General features: G+C 42.8%; 1 protein-coding gene across 1 annotated transcript in view; it reads left to right on the top strand.

Moving 5' to 3' along the window:
• Positions 1 to 20,813, top strand: part of FAM20C (FAM20C golgi associated secretory pathway kinase) — a 58,078-nt gene extending 37,265 nt beyond the window's left edge. The window contains exons 5-11 of the mRNA XM_050317418.1: positions 7,610 to 7,702; positions 9,513 to 9,628; positions 16,388 to 16,568; positions 17,140 to 17,249; positions 18,595 to 18,676; positions 18,777 to 18,836; positions 19,647 to 20,813. Coding sequence (XP_050173375.1) covers positions 7,610 to 7,702; positions 9,513 to 9,628; positions 16,388 to 16,568; positions 17,140 to 17,249; positions 18,595 to 18,676; positions 18,777 to 18,836; positions 19,647 to 19,899 — 895 coding nt within the window. The 3' untranslated portion in view covers positions 19,900 to 20,813. The remainder of the gene's footprint in view (positions 1 to 7,609; positions 7,703 to 9,512; positions 9,629 to 16,387; positions 16,569 to 17,139; positions 17,250 to 18,594; positions 18,677 to 18,776; positions 18,837 to 19,646) is intronic.
• The last annotated feature ends 914 nt before the right edge of the window (positions 20,814 to 21,727 follow it).

Raw genomic sequence — 21,727 nt, 5'->3', positions numbered from 1 at the left:
GGGGGCAGGAAGGGACTGCTTGGCTGTCACACCGAAAAGCGCGGGTGGGGAAGACATCCTGACAAATGTGCTTACACTAATTTTTGTTTTCCATTTTCTTTTCCCGTGGTGACAGGCAGCTACTTACTGGGCAGAGCTGGAAGTAATATTCTGAATTGCTGAAGGAAATTTTCCCTGGTTGATCAAACTCTTAACGTTTTTGTGCTGATCAAAGATTCTCTTCATGTCTTATACATCTGAAAGCACAAAAGAGTGAATGAAAAAAGAGCTATTCTTCTGTGCTGGTAGACAATGAAATGATGATTGGTGAGATTATGCCTTGACTTTACTGTCAGCACAATGTCAGTGAAGGCAACAGTATAGAGAGGGTGCATTTTGAGATATTAATACCAAATCCAGACCACTGAAAGGAACAGAAAAGCTCCCAGAAAAGAGGAGAATGTCTGGGTTTATAATTATTTTTATAGTTTAGTGGAGAATAAAATTAATTTTTCATATTCTTGGATCATATTATTTGCCCTGATTATTCATCCCTTTATATTATGTCTGCTTGTCTAGACAGGAGTGGTAACTCAGTGTTTTGCTCAGGTGAAAATCTCCTTATATATATAGATATGTATACATGTATATATATATGTATGCATCTAGTGCATGGGATGGCAGGAGCCTTCCAGTGGTCTGCTCCAAGCAAGGGGCTGGTTTTGCACAATGTTTTCACAAATGCCCTGATCTATGTAGAGGAATTAGAGGTTGCTTCTTTGTCTTATAGCAGCAGTGTTGGTTTTAAGGGCAAAGCCCTTATACTTTCAGGGCTCTGGGCTGATTGGGTTTTCAATGAATTAAAAGTAAATTAATTGTGCTTAGCAAAGAAGGGGCTTCTGAACTGAGGAATCTGCAGTCTAAAGGCATTAAGGCTTCATTCCCAGGTCTTGGCTTGGGGATGCTCTTTTCAGGAATGGGAGCCAGTTTCTTTGTGCCTGTGCCTCATGTATTCCCTCAGAAAGACACACGGATCAGCTGCAGCAGGTCTTACTGTGGTGGTTTTGCCAGGAGGAAAAAGCAAGACTGGAAATCAGCAGAAGAGTAAAGCCAGCACATGGGGACTTGGGTGAGAGGGCTGTAGCCATGGGATCATGAGAGGACATTTTGAAGATCACATTAGAACAACGTCTGTCAAGAATGGTTTAGTTCTAGCTGATCTCGCCCTGGGGCTAGGGAATAGGGCTAGGTGACCTCCGGAGCCTCTTTTTTCTTTTCACTCCACACTGGAAATGGAAAGCAAACCCACCCTAATATACTGTTTCCCTGTGGATTTTCTGTCCCTCTCAGCCCCACTGTCTTTCTGTGCCAGGTAACAAGATATTTATATATACAAATGCTCTTTCGAAAGCTTATTGCCATTCTCTGCATAAGAAGTTTATGATTTATATTAAGCTAACTGGTCCTTGAGCATGTGCTGTTGTCAAGCTCTCTCCGTCTGCTCAGGAGAAAAGCGCTCCGGGGCTGGCACGCAATAGCATGATCTCGGTATTTATCCTTTTGGCAGTTTGCTAATTATTCCTATTGCTATCACATCCCTGTGCGAATTTCTGTCTCTCTGCCACAGTAAATATTCGCTCCGGTTTTTTTCTAGCTGCAGAAATGCTACTTAAACTGGAGAAGGCTGAATATCCTGCAGAGGCCCATATTGTCATTTGGTTGATGGCGATGAAACGGGCCAAACATCCTCTCTGTACCACTCAAATTGCATGTCTTTGCATTCCTGCCTTGGCCGCTCGATTTCTGGCCCATATTCTGCTCTTGTAAACAGCTCCTATCGGCCCTGGGAGTGCTCTTTGTAGCACAATGCTTTGATAAAGCCAGAGCCATCAGCTGCCAAGACTCCATAAGGAGGCAGAAACAGGCACCAGATCTCTCCTCTGCTGTAGTTGTAGCTGCATTAACAGTATCATTTCTCTTCCTAAGGACTCGCTAAGCCACTAAAATCTATTATAAAATTAAGTGGCACTTTTTCCACCTGTTCTAAGCGGTGCCAAATGCATTGGAAGCCCTCCCAGATGATACAACTCTGCATGCAAAATCTCAGTACCCTCCTAAGGACTGCAGCTGCCTCAGAGACACCATTTTTTTTGCACAGGCTGCCTCCTTCACTTAGAATAATAAGCTTTAGATGATCTCAGGGCACTGTAGATCCCCCTGCTGCACAATCCAATTTGACATAAGTGTTGCGTGGAGGGGAGGGAGGGAGAAAATCTTGCAAGCAGACACTGGACTTTCAGTCTGAGTTTTCCATTAGTACAAAGAAGAGGTTCATCGGTGAGGGCTGGGGAGATTTCATGCCTGTCTGTGTTGGAAGAAAGGCTCTCTGGACCTGATGGAGCATCTGTGCCTCAGTGGCGTGCCAGAGCAAGGGGCTGCCTACAAAGCCCCACTGTGGAGCTTCCAAATGCAAAAAATGCCCAATTCCATTCCAGGCCATAAAATAATTGAAACAGCAGCTAACTGCTGAGTGGCCACCTTTTGGTCTTGCATTAACTGTATTTTATCATTTAAGTAACACTGTATGTGAACTCTTGAGCCTGCAACTTGGCTTCAGGACAGGTATTTTAAACACCTTAAATGCTCCACAGGAAGAGAGGAAAGCTGCTTTCCAAAGGAGAAGAATAGCAACCTATAGCTGTGGGTAGACCCAGTTAATCTCCTGTTATCTGTTCTGATAGCCAAGTTATGCTCTTATCAGTGTCAGTCATGTCCCTGCCAATGCAATTACAAAGCCTCATTGGCTTATATCTCATAATGATTTTGCTGCTGCTGAATTCCCCTGGCTGGAGAGGGGCAGGGGCTCTGTCTGCAAAATGGTCTGACCCAAGCAAACCTACTCCCTGCTGCAGCAAAGCTCGTTGTTGTGATCCCTAATCATCCCTAATCCTGGTGGTTGATTCCCCTGATTATGTGTCAGAACAGGAGTGTAACCTATTTAAAAGGAGCTGTTTTCAAATCAGCAGCACATCCTCTCATTAGTTAAGGTACGAGGCTCTGACACAAAAGGTGTCTCTGAAATGTCTCTGGACTGCAGCATAGGAATACAGCATGTATCTGTCAGGATAACACTTAGCTCAGATTGGGCTGTTTGCCCTATTTTCTAGCTTTTTGGCTACTGTACAGATAACAGAACCCCCCAGAGCAGAGGAAGTCTGGCAATGAGCAGGATTGTTTCGAGTAATACATGGCCCTGGTGGGTATTAATCCTAGTTTAGGCAGGTGTATGCTAGTGGTCATGGAAACTAAATAGAGATTTCCATGTTAAAGGTTTAGTTTCTATAATGGCATTTTATGAAATGCCAGAGAGTCTGCTGTCTGCAGTTTTCCTGTGGTGATGGGGTTCATGAACAGCAAAAGAAAAGCCACAAGCAATTATTAATGTTGGGTTTTGGGGGATTAAGTAATGGGCAAAAAAAAAGTGTTTACAGAAACATTTAAGAGAAGCTTGTGACTTAGAAAGTATTTCTGAATGAAGATCACTATGTTGATTTATCCAAATACTACTGAACACCAAACCAGGTCCCAACCATAACTAGAATGGAGCTGACTCACCAGATTTATTCATGACTGTTCATTTATCAGAGCAGCTTTATTTCTTTTGTTTGCAAGGATGATTCACTTTTCTAGCCACCAGATCAGATCACAGTTGCACCTTGTCTTGTGTCAACACCAACATGTCCCTGTCCTGTTTAAATTCATTCTTTGCTTCCTGTGTTTTCTCTAAGTTGTGTCATGGTGGGGAAATCTCCATGGGCTTTGATTTCCCCTTAGTTCTTACTTCTCCTCTACACATGTTACCGTGCTGATTTGCCTTTTTACTCATGCTGGAATTGGGCTGGTGCCACTGTGTAATTTTTAACTGTGTGCACTATCAACAGACCTCCATCTGTCTCTCCTCCACAGCTTCCCAGCCTGCCGTTATAAATATCTGCCAAATCCTTCTCCAAAGAGAGGATCACCAGATTCCAACTGTTTGCAAAATAAGAGCTGCCGCCAGAAATCCTCTCCCACCGTCTGCAACCTGTGCAGAACCTGTCCCTGCTCGGTGTGAGGTGTCACTGCTGGCTCTGAGGGGCTCAGACCGCTGCTGTAATTTATCGTCCCTCGGAAGCGTGCACTGCTGCAGAGGGCTCAGCATATTGGTCTGTTTGCTCAGATATCTCACTATGTGTGTCCTTTTATTAGACAATAACCTTCAATGGCCATCAGGTGATAAAACCAAACTAACTTGAGGGATTCTGGGTTTTTTTCCCCTTTTAAAATGCAGTTCTGATTTAAAACATGCTGTGGGGTGGCTTGGTTCCAGTGTTGTTTTATAAGATGCTTTACTTGATCAAGGATTCTTGATCAGTGTGTGCCCCTTTTCAGCTGTCACTTGGGGACTGGGGACCAGTTACTGTGATCTAAATCTGGAGTAACTGATAGGACTTGTTGACTGTTCATCTGTGTTGCTGAGAGCAGTTTGATCTTCCAGCCGTCTATGCTTATATATCAGAATATATCATTGGAAGAATTAGCAACAAACAAGGCAATTTATTGATTAGATTGTACATGAATTTTAACGTGGATAAAATAAAATTATGTATAAACACAGTTGATTAAAGTAAAAAATATAGATTATGATGTAAGTGCACTTTAACACTGCTAAAGCCACTCTCATAACATTCCATGGATGGCACTGATTCAGACCTGTGTTAGGCTCATGTGGCTTCAGTTACCTGCCTTGGGCTACAATCCTCTCACATGTTAGTGTTTGCTGGTGGTATGGCAGCTTACTCTGGCTGGGGAATTACCAAGGAACCTCTTTAGGTGCTGCTGCAGACATCAAATTAACCATAAATGTCTGTTTGAATAAAAGTCTATCTAGCTTAAGTCAGATCCAAGGTACAGGAGTCCTGTTCTGTCCATGGAATATTGTAAGTCAGCAGAAAGGGTTTTTCAAGGTTATTTCAGGGTGCTTGGATCTGCTACGTCTTAGTTCTGCAGAGCTCTGCAAAGGAACATAAGGATTGTAAAGCAGCTTGGGGTTGATAAATCCTCCTTCCAGTCTATGTGCTGAACAACACGGTATTTTCAGGAGGCAGAGAAGTAGGAACCATATGTGTTTGACATGGGCTGGGACCACGTGGACAGTGGCTGGAGAATGGTTTTTTGTAGCCAAGTAGGGGGAAGCACCACAGTAACTTGGGAGTTTGTTTCATGATGTGTTATCAGGTTCAAAAAATACCGGCATTTCCATTGTCTACATTTCACTGTGGATTTGGTGTCCAGTTCTGAAGGTTTTTGGACAATCAATCCCGTGATTTCCTAGGAGGGTCTGCTACCACTTAATAACACATTATGACAGCAGAAAAATATGTACAAACAAGCCTAAGCCTGCAGGACAGCTGTACTTACTCCCAAATGAATAATATCCCCCATATTATATATAATATCCCCAGCCATTGCTGGGGATGGCAGGGAGTAAAAGGGAATTAGAGCAGCTGGACAATCCTGGTGTTGATGTGCTGACTGCAGGGGAGCTGGGCTGAGGGTATGGCTGTGCTTGCAAGATTGAGATCTAGCCCTTACTCAAGTCTGATTTTCTGGAGCAGGATTTTCTTGTAAAGGAACAGCCGTGATATGTTTAAAGTATTTGGGAGATAAAAAGCAGATGGCATTGATTAGCTAATTAGTAATATTTTCTGCAACTTATCAGCTGTGCTGATATGTGTAAAGTTTGCAAAATCTTGGGTTGAATCTTTCTCTCTTTGACTTGTTGAAGAAATCAACTATTTTAAAATCTGGAGGGGAGGGAAAGTTATGTACAAATGTGTAATTTTATGCCTAGCAGAAATCTGTTAATCTTTTTCTTAGAATTTATATTCAGGGCTCATTTCTTCATTTTTTTAGGGGAATATGCACAGTGAGGTTGCAGCTCTCCTAACTCTTGACTGTGCGGTGCATTGTGTGGCGTGCCAGAGGTTCTGCTCTCCTGTATTCCTCTTTGTGGCTGTGCTCATTCCTTCCACTTCTGCATTTGTTATGGAGACAAAGCAAAATACTTCTTTTTATTATATGCCAGGCTCACTTTTGGCTTGTGTCTTTGTGAACCCTTTGGCCACAGCAGTGCCCTAGCAGGACTTCTGCCAAGTGTTGGCCACCTCTGTGGCCACTACTGTCAGTGCTGTTTTGGCCAGAGCATCACTGGGGTGTTTAAGTCCACTCTGACCTTGACTTATATTGGACAACACCTTAATGTTGTCTGTATGATAGCAATTGTTCATCATTTAGGGCAAGTTCGAGTGCCTTGCCAAGATGTTAATGTAAAAAGGAGTGTCTGAGAAAGAATATCACACTTTCAAACCCTGTTGGGGGCATAGCAAAGTCTTCTTACAGCCAAAACCCACAAGACTTTGCCGGTTTCTCCAGCAATGTGGAGAGCCCCAGGAGGGCTTGTGGGCAGATACCATCTCTGGTAGTCACAGTCGTGGGTGGACACAGCTTTGGTTTCCCAACAAACCCCATAATTAAGACTTATTGCAAATTCTCCGGAGGTTTGAGCTGTGCACCAGCACCACCCCAAAGCCTTTGATGTGCCAAGGGCCCCATGCAGAAGCTGTATTTTAATTGCCAGCAGGTAGCAGGAGTGACGCATGAGCTGTCAGCTGGGCCACTTGTGGCAGTGGGGAATGAAAAAGAGCTTTGTTTTCCTCTTCTGGGGAACTGTCCTCCCTTGCAGATGCTCTGCAGACAGCTTTGCTGTGCTTATCTCCCACTGAAGACTTCAAAACAGGGCATAACTCAGGTTGAGGTGGGACCCTGACATTGTACTGGTCAACTGCCTTAGTTGTGTTCCATCCAAAAGCCATCAGGTCTGAAATTGCCTCAAGTGAGACAGAGATTTTCTTCTGTGTTACATGGAGCTTTGTATTTCCCATGGAGTGCAGTGTGGAAGCTTTACCCTTTCTATTTCCATCAGAATGACACTTTTTACTGGTTCTTAAACTGAAGAAACAACAAATTCTGCATCCTCTCTCAAGCACGTTCTTGTTAATGTTCTTTGAAACATGACATGTGTCGTGGCCGTCAAACTGCAATGATCCCATTTCTTCTGAAATGGGAAAAACATGTCACTTTGGGCTCCAAGTAATACAAAAGGAGAGGCATATTCTAGATAGGAGCTGCATGGCTGCCAAAGATGAAAGAAAAATGTTATTACTTTTGGAAATTTCATAATTACAGTTAATGATAATTTAATGAAATGACATTGTCTTCACTGCTATCACTAATGAAATGTTTAAGAGTGATAAACCGGATCTTGTTAAATAGAGCGAGAATCTTGAGTGGAACAGCTTTGTGACAGCAGACTGTGTGCACAAGTCTTGAATTCCCATTTTTTTGTTACAGTAGTTTAAAAAAGAAGATAAAATGAAGGCTGCATGGCAAATAATGCACACATGAGGTATTTAAAGGTCTTCCATTAAGCAAACAATTCTGAACTCCTGAATAGCATGCTGATGACTGAGCACTGCTCCTTAGAAATGCTAACCCTTCATTAAAACACTTTCCTTGTTTTCCTTTGCAGGCAAACCAGAGAACAAGAAACCCCGCCTGACTTTTTTTATTTCTCAGACTATGAGAGACATAATGCAGAAATAGCAGCATTTCATCTGGACAGGCAAGTAGAACGGATTTGCATTAGAAGAAAAGGGGAAATATTGTGATAAGTTGCTGCACTTGGCCAGCCTTGTAACTGAATTACTTTTAAAATGTGGAAAGTCGAACAAAGGTGGGCAAATGCCATGAATAAATGAAATGGCAGATGATGAAAGGGTAGATTAATAATTAGGAAATGCAACTTGCTCTGGGAATGAGAAGCCTGGCAATAAGTAATTCTCAAAAAAGAAAGAGAAGTTATATTGAAGGGAAGCTGAGAAATTAATTTCCCCTGTGATCTCGAAGTACATATGGAGAGGATCCATCTCTGGGGGAATGTGTCACGTAAGTGTGAAGGGAGCCTGGCTCACCCCAATTAGCTCCAGGGCACAGAGATCTGAGTGAGATGTGGGGAGTGGTGTGAGTATTCAGAGGGAGTAATCGGGGTGGGAAGGGAGTTCTGGTTTCACAGCAAAAAGCTGGCACTGTCCCACATCAGGAGCACATTTAGGCCACAAGTTAGTGTGAAGGAGAGGGCATTGGTGGTCATCTCATGGTCCTGTCAGCTGAAAATGTCCCCCCCCCAGGCAGAGTTAGTGCAGGGGATGGTGGATACACCAAGACTGGCAAGGGACTGCAGCCCTCTCAACCTGCCCAGATTAGGGATGGGAATTAATGATTAGTAATTAACAGTGGAGCTAGAAACAATGGCATTTCACAGGCTGAGTCAGAACTGAAGATTCTTTCACACTGTGAAGTGCTGAGAAACATCCTTTCAAAAGCTTGAAGCTTTGGGGCAACAATTTTTTTGGGGGGGTTGTGTAGTACTGGTGCCCTTTGGGGGGGTTGTGTAGTACTGGTGCCCTCTGGGATGACAGTTGGGGTATGGGAACCTGTCAGTGGATGGCACAGGGTAGATTTGCTGTCAGGAGCCATCCTGATGAGATCCTTCAAGGATCTTCTCTATTTTATTGTTGCTGACCTTGGTGTTGATCCCTTCTGATTTGTGTTTTATATTGCCATTTTAAGCAGATGGTGCTGTAGAAAAAAGCATTAGTGGAGTTCCTACGGGGGGTATGTTAGATATTCACACACTAAGCAGGAAAAGCAGTTGCTACCCAATGTAGAAAATCTGAACAGCAGACAGCAGATATAAAAATCCCGCCTATGGGGAGACTTTGTATGGGGCCTTTGCTCTTTTACTGTATCTAATAGTAGTGCTTAGTAGGGAGTTTTTTACGATCTATAAGGCAGGGGAGTTTGGGGTAGAAAGAGCCTCTTCTCCCAGCCTTTGCCTGTGGGAAAATTTTTAGTCTCAAGGAGATTGTTTAGGTTGGTGTAAGGGTATTAAAACAGAGAGGAGCAGAAGGAAATAAATCAAACACATACTAAGACTGTCAGAAAAAGAATTACATGGTGTTTATGGAAGAAAGAGGCTGAAATCCCATTCCCCAAGTCACTTAAAAAACTGGTGAGCAAAATGCATGTCATAACAATCATGAAGTAGCACAAAGTGAAAAAATAAATTTCCACTGTCTCCTGTTTCTGGAATTGTATGTGTCTTCATTTTTATCATGGAACAATGCCCAATGCCCCCCATACCCTTTTGTATTTTGCTCCATACTATGTAGGCAAGTCAGAGCTCATCACATTCAGGACCTATTTTGTAATATATTATATGAAGGATTATCCAGTTTAAAGTTGATGGGCTTTTTGCTCCTTAAAGACCACAGATGAATGTGCCTTCAGAGTGTAATGAAGCTTCCTAAAACCTAAGACTATCATTACATTTTAATCCTTTACATAAACTACCTCTTTTCTTCCTCTTCCAGGATCCTGGATTTCCGTCGTGTGCCACCAGTTGCAGGTAGACTGGTTAACATGACAAGGGAAATACGAGATGTTACTCGTGACAAGAAGCTGTGGAGAACATTTTTCATCTCACCAGGTAGTCTTGGAAATAACACTATATTCTTTCTATCCCGCCGAACGGATACTTAAGGGAACGATGTGTAGATTGCTTAATTGCTCAGATATTTCTAATAAAACTGTCTCCTAGACCTTTTGAATAAAAATAAATGTGGAGACATAGCTTGCAAAGAAGACTGTATTGTTTTGAACTGACTGCCTTTTCCCCTTGACAAATTATCCTCAGAGACAGGCTTTTATGTTCTCCAAAGCAATGTATTCAACAAATGTTTTACGTAGAGCAATTTCTAAAGCAATTTTTTTCTGTTGCTCTCAGTTTACCCTAAACCTTATTACCTGGCCCATTAGTTATTTAGACTCTTTTTCCTACTGCAATGTGATCTGTCACTTCTGTTGGTCAGATGCATTTATTTCTGGTTTTGACTGGAGGACCAAAACCTAATTTTCTCAAAGTCTTTTAGGTTTTATTACAACAGGAATTTGGAAAAAAAATCAAGAAATAGATATATGACATATCCTGCCTCCAGCTTGAAATCTCTGCTGGGCAGAGGGCAGACTAGAAATGACCTGAGTTGTCCCCAGTCCTCACTCTTGCTTAGAGGGCTGACCCAGAAACCAACACCACTCCCTGTTACTCTTCACTCTTTCACAACATCTTGTGGGCCCAGTCAGGGATGGAGCTCCACAGTGTGGGAATTTTACAAACACAGGATAAAACTGTGCCCTGCTCACCAAAAGGTACAACTGGAATTGGGAAGAATGGGCAAAGGGTGGGAAAAAGTATCAGCATCTCTGCGTAGCACCTGAGATGTTGAGATGGAGAAATTAGAGTTAAGACACGAAAATAACGCTTCAGTTTGTTCTTACATATGGAATATGTAGGTTAACATTCAACTTAAAGCATAGTGCTGTGTTCCAGTAGCTCAGCTCACATTGTTTCAGCTGCATGCAAATGTGCTTTGCTGAACCCAGGCTGTGACTTGTGTAAGAGGCAATCTGGAGCAGAAACCTCCAGAGGTCTCTCCCTTGCTCCGTGTGTGATTGGCCAGAAGGTGTTTATCCCAGATCCCTAAAGTCAAGATCCGAAGACTTAATTACAGTTTCTCCCAATGTAACTGCAATTCATTGCCGTCAGTCAGAAACCAGAGCCCTGTCATTGCAGTGCTTTCACTCTTAAAATGTTTATCACACTTTTCTGATCCCAAATAAAGTCATTATTACGGCTGTTATTTTTAGCTTCGTAGTTGTGTTCAGCTCTGCAGGACGCACTTGAGCAGACAGTTATTTGTTAGAGTAACTTCACTCGTAAAATATGTTACATAATTGCAGAAGGTTTCATCTTGCCCCGTGTTATGAGCACTCCAATTTTACCTGCACAGTTACGGTGACAGAAGTGACACTACACGGTGACAGTGCATGGTGACAGTGCATGGTGACAGTGCATGTGACAGTGCATGTTCACCAAACCTAATGGGCAGACATTTTTGTATTTGCATCAGCTGCTTTCCCTCCCTCTCTCTCTCTGTCTCTCTCTCTACTTTTTTTTTTTTTTTTTTTTGACTTGGCTTTTTGTAGGCGAATAATCACACACAAAAGATGGCAAAAAACTTGTGACTGTCTACATGCACAAGGTGCTTTGGCTCATTTAAAACATAAGTCATTTTATTCCCATTTTCGTTAAGTAAGGCGTGGATTAGTAGGTTTGCTTGATTTTTAATCTTCCCACATTATATTTCAAGGCTTAGGGGCAAACTTCAATGATTTCTGAGAATTACAAAACTGTTCTCAAGTACTGAGAAGCTTACAGCAGCCAGAGCAGGGCAACACAGAGTTAAGGCTGCCAGTTTGGATGAAGATCTTTATCTTGTCATTATGAAATTCCAGACATCCAAGGGATGATCCAAGCATAATCCTTTATTCAAATTTATTTAGAGGACTCAGATAAATTCAATTAAAATACTTGATTAACTATGAATCAGGCTTTTCTGGAGAATAAAATGCTGAAGCAATTAATTTTTTCTTTCCCTTTTACATTTCCTAAATCAATATACCTTGCTTAAATCCTGTTGGTTATTTGTCAGAGTTCTTCTCTACAAGTCCCCAGTTTAATTAGTCAGATTCTCATTAACATATGCCCAACCTCTGTCTTGTATTTCATACCGACCTTAGAAGGCAGACATTAATTAATGCTTAATGAAAAAATAATAAAGATCCTAAATTAAGCATTTAGAAACAACTTCACAAGCCTAGCAGGCAGCTCAAGCAGCAGATTGAGGGCAGAGATGGAAGAGTCAGGTGCGGGGTGAGACTCGTGGTCTGGAAAGGTGAGGATGGAGAGGGAAAAGGGAGCCTGGGGAAGATTGGAAGAGGCTGATTTGTCCCCTCTGGCAGATGAAGGGCAGTTGGTTTTGATGGAGACCTGTTCACCAAACTGAGAAGTTGCACAAACCAATCTGATCAGCTCTTGAGGGCCCTCTGGCACTCCCTTTCAGGTGTCTTTGTCACTGCATCTCTATCCCCAGAGGTGCTCAGTGGCAATTAATGGTCATGATGGCAATACATCTCTCTCCATGCACACATATAGCTCTCTAAAATTAAAGGAGCACTAAATTAAATTGATTTTATAGAATACTCTTTCCCTTGGGCTGGGAGCTCATGGTTCTGCAGTGGGAACCCTCAGAGGGTGAACATTGATGATGCTCATCACTGCACTTGTGTTATTCCCCAGACCAGCATGGGGATGTGTTGGAAGAAACTGCATTTCCACGCCTGGGACACCTCCCTTGTCCCATCAGCCATGGAAATCAGGGCCAGGGAGCTGCAGCCAGTTGTAGCTTCAGAGCACAGTGCCGAGCAGGATCCCTTCTTCCACTGGAAAGTGGTGATGGCTCTGAGCAGGCAGGTCAGTTGATGCATTAGGCTGCACTCAGAGAGGAAGCAGATTGCAGAAAAGTGCTCTTCCAGGCAGTTTGGACTTAAACATGAGAAATGGAATTAGGTCAGTAATTATTTAAATTAATTTTACATCCTTTGCAGTAGGGCAGACTGCAGTAGCCCTGCTACTCTCACAAATGAATGGTAATTTGCTAGGAAAAAAGAGACATATTAATGATGTCAGCCTTCGTTTTGGAAGTAATTGAGGCAGCAGCTTAAAGAAATCAATGTTACACAGCTAGTAAGCACTATGTTTTTGTTCATATTAACCAATTCCGAGGGATTATGGATTCTTTTTCCTCTCTCAGCACACAATAGCAATTCTGAATTACCTATTATTTTGAGGAGGTAAAAGAAAGATCTTTTCATGCATTGCTCTAGTAAATATTCGGGATTCTTTCCAGTATTCCAGTTGCACAGGCTTGCTAAATGTCCTCTATTAAAAGTCATGCAAAGCTCAATAAAAGATCTGCTCTGCCAAGCAATTTGCTTTAAGGTATCCTCCCTTGTTCCTTTTCTTCCTGAGAACTATTGTTCAGCTATCAGGATGATGCCCAGACACTCTGGTTCTTAATTGTTGTAATTAGTTGGAGTTTTGATCACCAGACCATGATTTTTGCGTGCATTTCATTATGAATCGTAGCTATTCCTCCTCAGATAATGAAAATCAGACATTGCAACATGGGATTCTCTTGCCTTTCCAGTGCTCTGGGGAAACAATTTTGGTTTGTAATGAAGAAGGAGTTTGCATGTTGCAAATTCGCAGCATTTGAACATTTCAGCAAGTATAAACATCCTTCCCTGCCTGCTTTGCCAGCACTGCTGCTGTTGCCATTTCTACCCACTCTGCAGGGGCACAAACTCCTGGCTGTTTCTTCTTTTGCAGGTGTACTTACACAGAAACACCTTCATCTGGTGAGAGGAACATATGGTTTTGGCAATTTTAATGGAAGGAGAAGGGCCATGCTCCAATAGGGAGCTCATCTCCCCTTTCCCTCTTACTTTGCCTTCAGAAAACCAAACCCTACTCTCAGCATGGGATGGCCATGAAGTGCTAGGCTTGTGTCTCTAGCTGGAATTTCACCTCAGCCTGCTGTGCAGAATGTGGGTCACCTACTTAGGTTTCAAAGAGCCTTGCTGCTGCACCTTGAAGTCTTAAATGAGAACTGTGGGTTTCTATATTTGGTACCTCTTTTTTTTTTTTTCCTACATTTTTAAGAAACCTTAAAAATGAATGTTTCCATTCAGGCTGCTTCATCTTACTGCCAGTATATAAGAATTAGGGTAGACATACTAAGATGTCTATTTTGTATCAATCAAGGCAGGTAATTTCATTAGCAGTAGCTTGAGATACAGCATCCTTTCACCAGCACTATCCCCAGAAAATGGACAGGAGCTGTGGAGAGTAGGTCTGAGCCCACAGGAAGAATAACTGCTGGCAGAAAAAGCTTTGCCATTGAAAATAACTTCTCACTGAGAAATACACTTTTGGTTTTTCTGCAAGTTCACTGTCTTAATGACAGGATGCATCTTGCCATTGCTGGGAGGACTGGACGCCTGGGTGCAGGCAGTGGGGGCTCTGTGGGAAGATCAATAGCTGGAGGATCCCGGCAGGGATGAGAGGGATGAGTGGCTGGCACGGTGCAGGCAGCACATGTGCTCCTTGCATCACTCTGCAGCAGCAAACACCATCAACTGCCACAGCCCCCGAGCCTTCCTCGAGATTTATCTGGATACCAGTGTGTGATTACTGTCAAATGATTAGTCCCAGCTGCTTTCGTTGACAATACAGAGCAGGGTTTCATTGTTCCCAAAGTTAAATTCAGAAGCAAACTATTAAACACAGTATTTATCTTCCCACTGAGCAAAATGCTGTGTTTAATACAATTCCTTTTTTGAAAGGTCAGATTTACATAGCGAGCAGCAGAGGCTGTGATGGCACAGGGTGGGGGGCATTGCTGGGCCTTTTGCTCTTTACAAAACTGTTATGGTGGCAGATAACTGAGCACTGGCTTCCTGCTGCCAGGTGGGAGTCAGGTCACAGTGGAAACACAAACCCTGGCTGCAGCACAGGGAAAACCTGACCTTCCCACCGAGGCAGCTGGTGTCCAGGAAAGAAGGGATCTCTATATTCCCTAACTCTTCTGCTTTAGCCTGCAGCAAGCAGCATCTGCATGTGATTTCTTGTAAATCATCCCTTGTGGCAGCCTGGAACCCCTTGAAATATTTTATCTGCAATAATTTCTTTTAAGGATATAAATCACAGATGTTTGGGTTAGTTGTTTCTGAGCATGGATGGATGGGTGGCCCTTATGAGTCAGTCACAGCAGGGGGATGTGAGAAGGCTTTCTCTAGAGTAAAGTTATCACAACTTCATGGACCAATCTGATGGACATCAATAGAGGCTTGGAAATGAAAAGCTGAGATAAACTGTCAAGTAGTAACACATCAGCCTTACAGTCCACTTATTTGGTGTAATTCCATGCTTAGCAGCCAGTCACAGATCATGCAGCTATTTAATACAACCAAAAACATCATGAGACCTTAATGTTCCCCTACTTCTCCTTCTCCAAACACAGCTCCTTGCTGTGTTCCTCCCTCCCTCCTGTTAACTCCGGTATTGTTCCCTATCCTCTTGACTCACTGTCTCCCACCAGCACTGCACCATCTCCATGGGGCACTTGGCTGGCTGTAGGTTGGGTTTGATCCAAGGGGATGTCACAGAGATGTGCAGGGCCACATGCTACAGGGCATCACTGTGAAGAAAACCCACCAGCTTACCTTTCCGAGCCGCCAGGTCTTCAGTGGCAGGCAGAAAATCACCTCCCTCTGTTTTCAGCCCTTCCTGCCTCATTTATACTGAGCCTGCCCAAAGGGAGAGGAGCTCAGAAATAATATTTGAATGTAGAGGCCTAGTGGGGAATTAGGACACAATGTGACTTCTCAGCTTCATGCATTACCGTGAGGAAAGGGCACACTCTTCCTCTAATGGCATTTTATGTGCATAAAGCAATGTCAAAAGAGTTGTAGCACACTGACAAGAGCAGCAGTGTGCTCCTATTCCTGTTCATAGCCCAGCGTTGGTGGGCTTTGGGGATGAGCTGCTCTCTCTCACCTTCAGTGAATTCCCGTGGGCAGGGTGTTCCTGTAAAGAGGTGGGTGTTCCTGTTGGTACAGAAATAGGTGGTGGCAGTTTTGGGGAGGTTTTGAGGTAACACAAGCTCCAAAACCTGCTGCAGATTCTTTCTCTGCGGTTGTTGGAGTAGTGTGAGGTGTGGAGGAAGAAGTGTGTGTTTGGGATGTGTGCTGACAGAGCTACATCTGTGCTATTTCCACCTTCTACACACCCCCCCACGGGAGCCTGCATGGTAAATAATTCTCCGTACTAAAACTGCCAGTTCTTCTCACACCAACAAGGCAACAAGTAAATGAATGAAATGTTCTCTGTTCTTAAAGAAACGAGCCAAGCTTTTGAAAAATTACTTAATTTTGGGCATGGGCCACTTGTTCAGCTGTGGGATTTGGGGTTCCAGCCTGGGGTAACAGATAGATCCCAAAGAATGTATCGATCTGGGGAAAAAAAAAAGGGAGAAAGAAAAGGATTTTTTTTAAAAAAGTGGTTTTGGAAGATATAAATAGACTGGAAATAGTTGCAGAGAGCTCAGCACAGGGCGTGATCACAGCCACTGAAATTAATGTCTTTCTAGTGGTTTCAGTGGAAGAAAAGTATGTGTGGTAACAGGGTTTTGGATTTATTTCTGCTCTTACATACATCAGTGCTTTTATGAATTCTCAAATACTAATTTAAGGCTAGGTTTTATAACTCTTTTCCTTTATTTGCCAGCCAACAACATCTGCTTCTATGGGGAATGTTCCTACTACTGCTCAACAGAGCACGCCCTGTGTGGAAAACCAGATCAGATTGAAGGGTCCCTGGCTGCTTTCCTACCAGATTTGTCTTTAGCAAAAAGGAAAACCTGGAGAAACCCTTGGAGACGTTCCTACCACAAGCGCAAGAAAGCAGAGTGAGTAGTGGTGAGCAAAGGGAGGGCAATGGGAAAATAATGCTGCAGTCACTGCACTGGCTGTCCTGGCCTTAGGACAACACCTGTATTTCTCCATCTCTTGGGAAGGACAGGGCACTTAACGTGCCAGGAGCTCCAGCTTATGGTCCTGAACCCACAAGGACCTTCAATGGCATAATTCCCTCATGGGACAAATACCTCCAGTGGCATTGACAAGACGCAACGGGACCCGTCTCGAGTCCTATCAGAGGGAGAAAGATTCACTGCTATCAGCAGCCCTAAGCAAGTCTGAGATGTTTTCATCATATGACTGATGGTGCAGCTAGTCTCCTAAATCCTGAAGCTATTAGCCAGATAGTTTTCAATCTTGTGGTTTTCTCCCCTTTTCATCAGTCACAATCTTTCTCGGTTGCCTGCGTTGCTGGAAGCAGCCTGAGGAATTTGCTGCCTCTACCTGACCCTGCCCTCAGTCCAACATGATACAACTAGATCTTTGCAAAATAACATTTTTTTTGTAATTTTCAGTAAGCTTTGTATGTCATGTAAAATATCAAAATATTGCCTTTTCCAGATGGGAAGTTGATCCAGATTATTGTGAAGAGGTTAAACAAACACCCCCGTATGACAGTGGGACCAGAATTCTGGATATAATGGATATGACAGTTTTTGATTTCCTAATGGGTATGTTTCATCTCTTTCAAAAATTAAATGCAACATTTAATTAGAATAAGAACTATTTCTTTCTACACTGCTTGCATAGCTCAGCAGTTTGCTAAAGCGTGGCTGAAGCTGCATTTACTGTATGTGCCGTCCTAGATGATTATGAGAAAATGCAGATTTATGTGGTTATGTATTCCCATCAGTGCAGATTAAAGGAACAAAGATGTTCAGAAATGCAGAGTGATGATGAATGCAGGTCAGGCCAGTCTCCTTCACAACAGTGAAGGGCTTCACCGTTTGCTTTAGTGAGGGCTTTACCACTGTAATGTATGGCTCCTGGAGGCACACACAAAGACTGCTCATTACTGGTGCTTTGTTTTCATCCTGCAGTGGTGTTCTCTACTCCTTGCTCTGTAAAATGTGAGGGAGAGGCAGGGGAAGAGGCATTGCTTTGTTACAGAGGAAGCTGTGGTATATATCAGGAAGGTTTTATCTGCCTATGCAACCAAATCAGAATAAAATAATTATTAACAATTGGGTAATAGTGACCCAATCCAAGCCTAGTCACTGGCTAACACTGAGACATTCTAATATGAAATCTGTTCTGCTGTAGCTAATATACCTGTAAGGTCCCAACCTACACACCTGATCCTTGGGCATGTGCCAGTGTTGACATATCTTCTGCCATTGCCCCCACTGAGATTTCTGCAATAGGCTGCAGCAGGAGAGGCCAAGTCACGGCTCAGGAGCCATATGTGGCATCTATAAGTAGCTCCAGACCCCTGCCATGAAGACAAAACTCATAGCTTGGCACCAGTACTCTGCACACTGACCTTAAAAAGCAGGTCCCACAGCTGCCTGCCTTGGTGCCCAAAGGGGGCTGGGCAGCTCTACCAGTGCAGTGCCATCCTGATCCATATGTTAGAGCCATGACACTGTTTTGGCCTTCCAGGCAGTCAGAAATTTGGACAAAGTTCTTAATAGAGGAAAACCAGGGTGTTTGGTGGGGGTGCAAAAAGTTTAATGCAATATTAAGAAAGCCATGTGGATTAACAGCCCTGCTTGAAGCATTTGCCCTTCCCTAAGCCAAGCCTCACATATGCCGTGGCTGCTGCAGACACTGTGTTGACCCCAGGCTGGAGCAGCAGGGCTTGTTTCCACCATCTTCCAGCATCACACACTTTGGGGCATCCATGGGTAGAAGCCAATGAGCTCAGTAAATCCATTCCTTTCCCTGCCCTTCACAGCCATCGTGTGTGGGGAGCACTGGGCTTCTCACTGAACTGGGGCCTTTGCATCGCCCTGACCTGCAGGCTCAGCAGCAAACCAGAGTGAGAATGACTCTTTTTTTCTCTTTATCCCATAGGTAACATGGATCGACATCACTATGAAACCTTTGAGAAGTTTGGAAATGAAACGTTTATTATCCACTTAGATAATGGAAGAGGGTAAATATCTTTAATAATCTTTCAGGAGGGAAAAAAAAGAAGGAAAAAAGTGTGTCTTAATGACAACTTTTGTCATGTTCTTGCTCTTATCTTTAAATAGGTTTGGAAAATATTCCCATGATGAACTTTCCATATTGGTGCCTTTAAACCAGTGCTGCAGGTATGTTTCGCCTCTGGAGTTGTTTCCTGGTTTATGCAGTTGTTTCCACTGACAGGACTGAAAATGTTCAAATGAATCTGTTGTTGCACACCATGGAGATGAGGACATGGTGTGACCCTGCCCACAGAGCCTGACTTTAGCTATCCCTGAGCGTGGGCACTGACACATTAAATGCTCTGTTGAGATCAGGAACTTGCAGTAGCGTGGTTATGAACTGTCAGAATAGAGGCTTTAAAACAAAATACCCAAGGAAGTCAAGTGGCAAAACTTATCCCAACTGGTTCAGGTGCTTCACCACAGCTTTCCTTGGTGCCCATGGCCAGGGTTTTCAGAGAGGACAGGTGACATTTTGAGTTTCAGCTTTGCACATCTGAGATGCAGCGTGAGCTCTGTGTCTGTGGGGGCTCTTGGGCATCCCTGCAGGGTGAGCCTGAGGAGCCTCCACTGCTGTCACCCACCCCCTGCTCAGTGCCACGTGTGTCATTGCCAAGATGGACATGACTCTGTGAATGCTGCACCAGCTCCAGCTGGTGCTTTTCCCAGCTGAGGAACAGAAGGGCTGCCTGCACTTCAGCACAGAGCTGTGCTCCAAAACCTCTCCACCTCTGAGGGCCCCCAGGGATCACTGGCCAGGTGACAATGCCAGCTGCTCCTTAGGACGGTGACAGTGCCTGTTTCTCATCATTTCAGATCACATAATACACTTTTCACACTATTAATGCAGTGCTGACTGTAAGCCTTTTAGCCCTGTCAAGACCAACGGTGACGAAAATACTGATTTGCATTTTTTCCTCTCCTTTTTTCTCCTAGAATCAGGAAGTCTACCTATCTGCGATTACAGCTGTTAGCCAAGGAGGAATACAAACTCAGTCTCTTGATGAAAGAATCTTTGCTAAAAGATAAAATAGCTCCGATTCTCTACCAGCCTCACTTGGAGGCGATGGACAGGCGGCTACGGATTGTCCTCAAGGCTGTTAGTGACTGTATAGAAAAGGATGGTTATGACAATGTGGTTGAAAATGACTTTAACACTGATGTTAACACTGTTACGACCGAGAGGTAGTGAAATCGCAAGACTACGTTTTTACCAGCCGAGTAAAGAAGATTCAAAGAGGAAAAAGAAAAAGAAAATAAAAAATAAGTCTTGCAAAAGACTGTGTATGCCACTTTGTGAATTCAGTGAATTCAGAAATGAGATATAATTGTTCCCAAAGTAGGTAAAGTGTAGACTCTGCAAAGGATTAGCTCATTAAGAAAAAAATAAGTCTAATGTGATGCTTTTCATTAGTTCCTGAAGAGAGATTATGAAAAGATTCAGAAAATACTCAGATCATTGACAGACAACAGTCTGATAGCAAAACACCTCCTGTCCTTTTTTGTATAGAAAGGAGGCCTTTACTTAATATTTTGTATTTATATATGGTATATCTATGAAACCCCAGACCTACCTACCAAATTTAACTAAGAGGGATGGCATAGTTTTGTGACTCACACTTTATTTGTGGTGACAGTCCACTTAGTATTTTGTGTTAACCCTTTAAGTGCTCTAATCCACTGTATCTTATTTAAATTGAATGCTTTTTTCCCCCCGGCTACTCAGCATTTAAAGGGTTAAGGCATTATGAACCTTTAAAGGCAAAAAATAATAATAATTATAATAATAATAATAAATACAGTGGTTACCAGAAGGGAATTTCACTAATTGTGCATTGACAGGAATACTTGAATGTTGGTTTTACAAAGTGATGTAAAATGACAAGTTGTACTATTTGTCCATAAGGAGGTGGCAGCTCTTATCTTTCTAGACTATCATAGCTGAGCTGCTACTTTTCAATTTTGCTTTTGATAGTTTTGTGTAAATATATACATATATGGGTAAAAAGCTGCTTTCAGCAGCTCTAGGCTTACTTTTGCAGCATTTTTGTGGAATTGTTTGCAACGTGGTAAAAGTGCAATAAAGATATGGCAAAATGTGTAGCCATTGTGTCTAAATGGATTCATTCATCTTGTTCAGAGCAAAGCTGTGTGCACCAGCCAAGTATTCCAGAAGTGGTTGTTTAAATTGTCATCCCCTTTTGTAGCAGCAGCAAATGGAGCTGAAGTGGGGAATGGGTGATTAATATACATTGCAGCTCTGATAAGGACCATGGTGTTGAAATGGCTAATCTTTCATATGAAAGCATTGTTTTGACTGTCATTTCAGCATCCCTTCCTCCTGCAATTATAGCTGTAGAAACAAGCTGTAAAGCAGCACCTCTAAAAGATTATGGCTTGACATGCTGCCCAGAGGATTTAGATACATCAGTACCTCTGACTTGGGTAGCAAAAGCCTCGTGCACAGCCTAGGAAACCTCAGCCTAAATTAGCTAGAAACATGGTATTCTTATATTCTTAACCAAATAGTTTTGAATCATGTTCAGTTGCATTCATAGAAGATATGTGGAGACTTTCAGCCCCAAAGCAAGCTATAAATTGAACACGTGGCTTTGTTTGACTTGTGAAAACATGGTGTGGTACAGCAGGAATCCCTTATTGCTCCTTTGGGTAAGGAGAGAATTTATTATGACAATATTCATCACCACTATAATTCAAAGCTGCCATTTGTTTCTTTTGATGTCTTTCTTCTCAGGGATCCATAAACATATACTTTAAAAGCTTGTAGCCGGATAGACTAAAATGTGGGCCTTTCAGCATATTAAAATTATGAATGAGACAAAGAGCTGCTATTTGGGCTCATTCACTTCTTAGGCTGATATATTATCACTAAAAAAACCCCATGTCTTTTATATTTTATGGCCCATTTCAAGTTCCCACGTCTCTCACACACATAGCATACAAAGACAACAGAATATCTCAAATTGTACAACTGTCCATGAACCTGGAAAATTGCT

The sequence above is a fragment of the Myiozetetes cayanensis genome, unplaced genomic scaffold (assembly GCF_022539395.1).
Source record: "Myiozetetes cayanensis isolate MyiCay16 unplaced genomic scaffold, myiCay2020 scf20-37, whole genome shotgun sequence".
Classification (NCBI taxonomy): domain Eukaryota; kingdom Metazoa; phylum Chordata; class Aves; order Passeriformes; family Tyrannidae; genus Myiozetetes; species Myiozetetes cayanensis.
The sequence above is the reverse complement of the archived record's forward strand: the minus strand, read 5'-3'. Positions and strand labels throughout refer to the sequence as shown.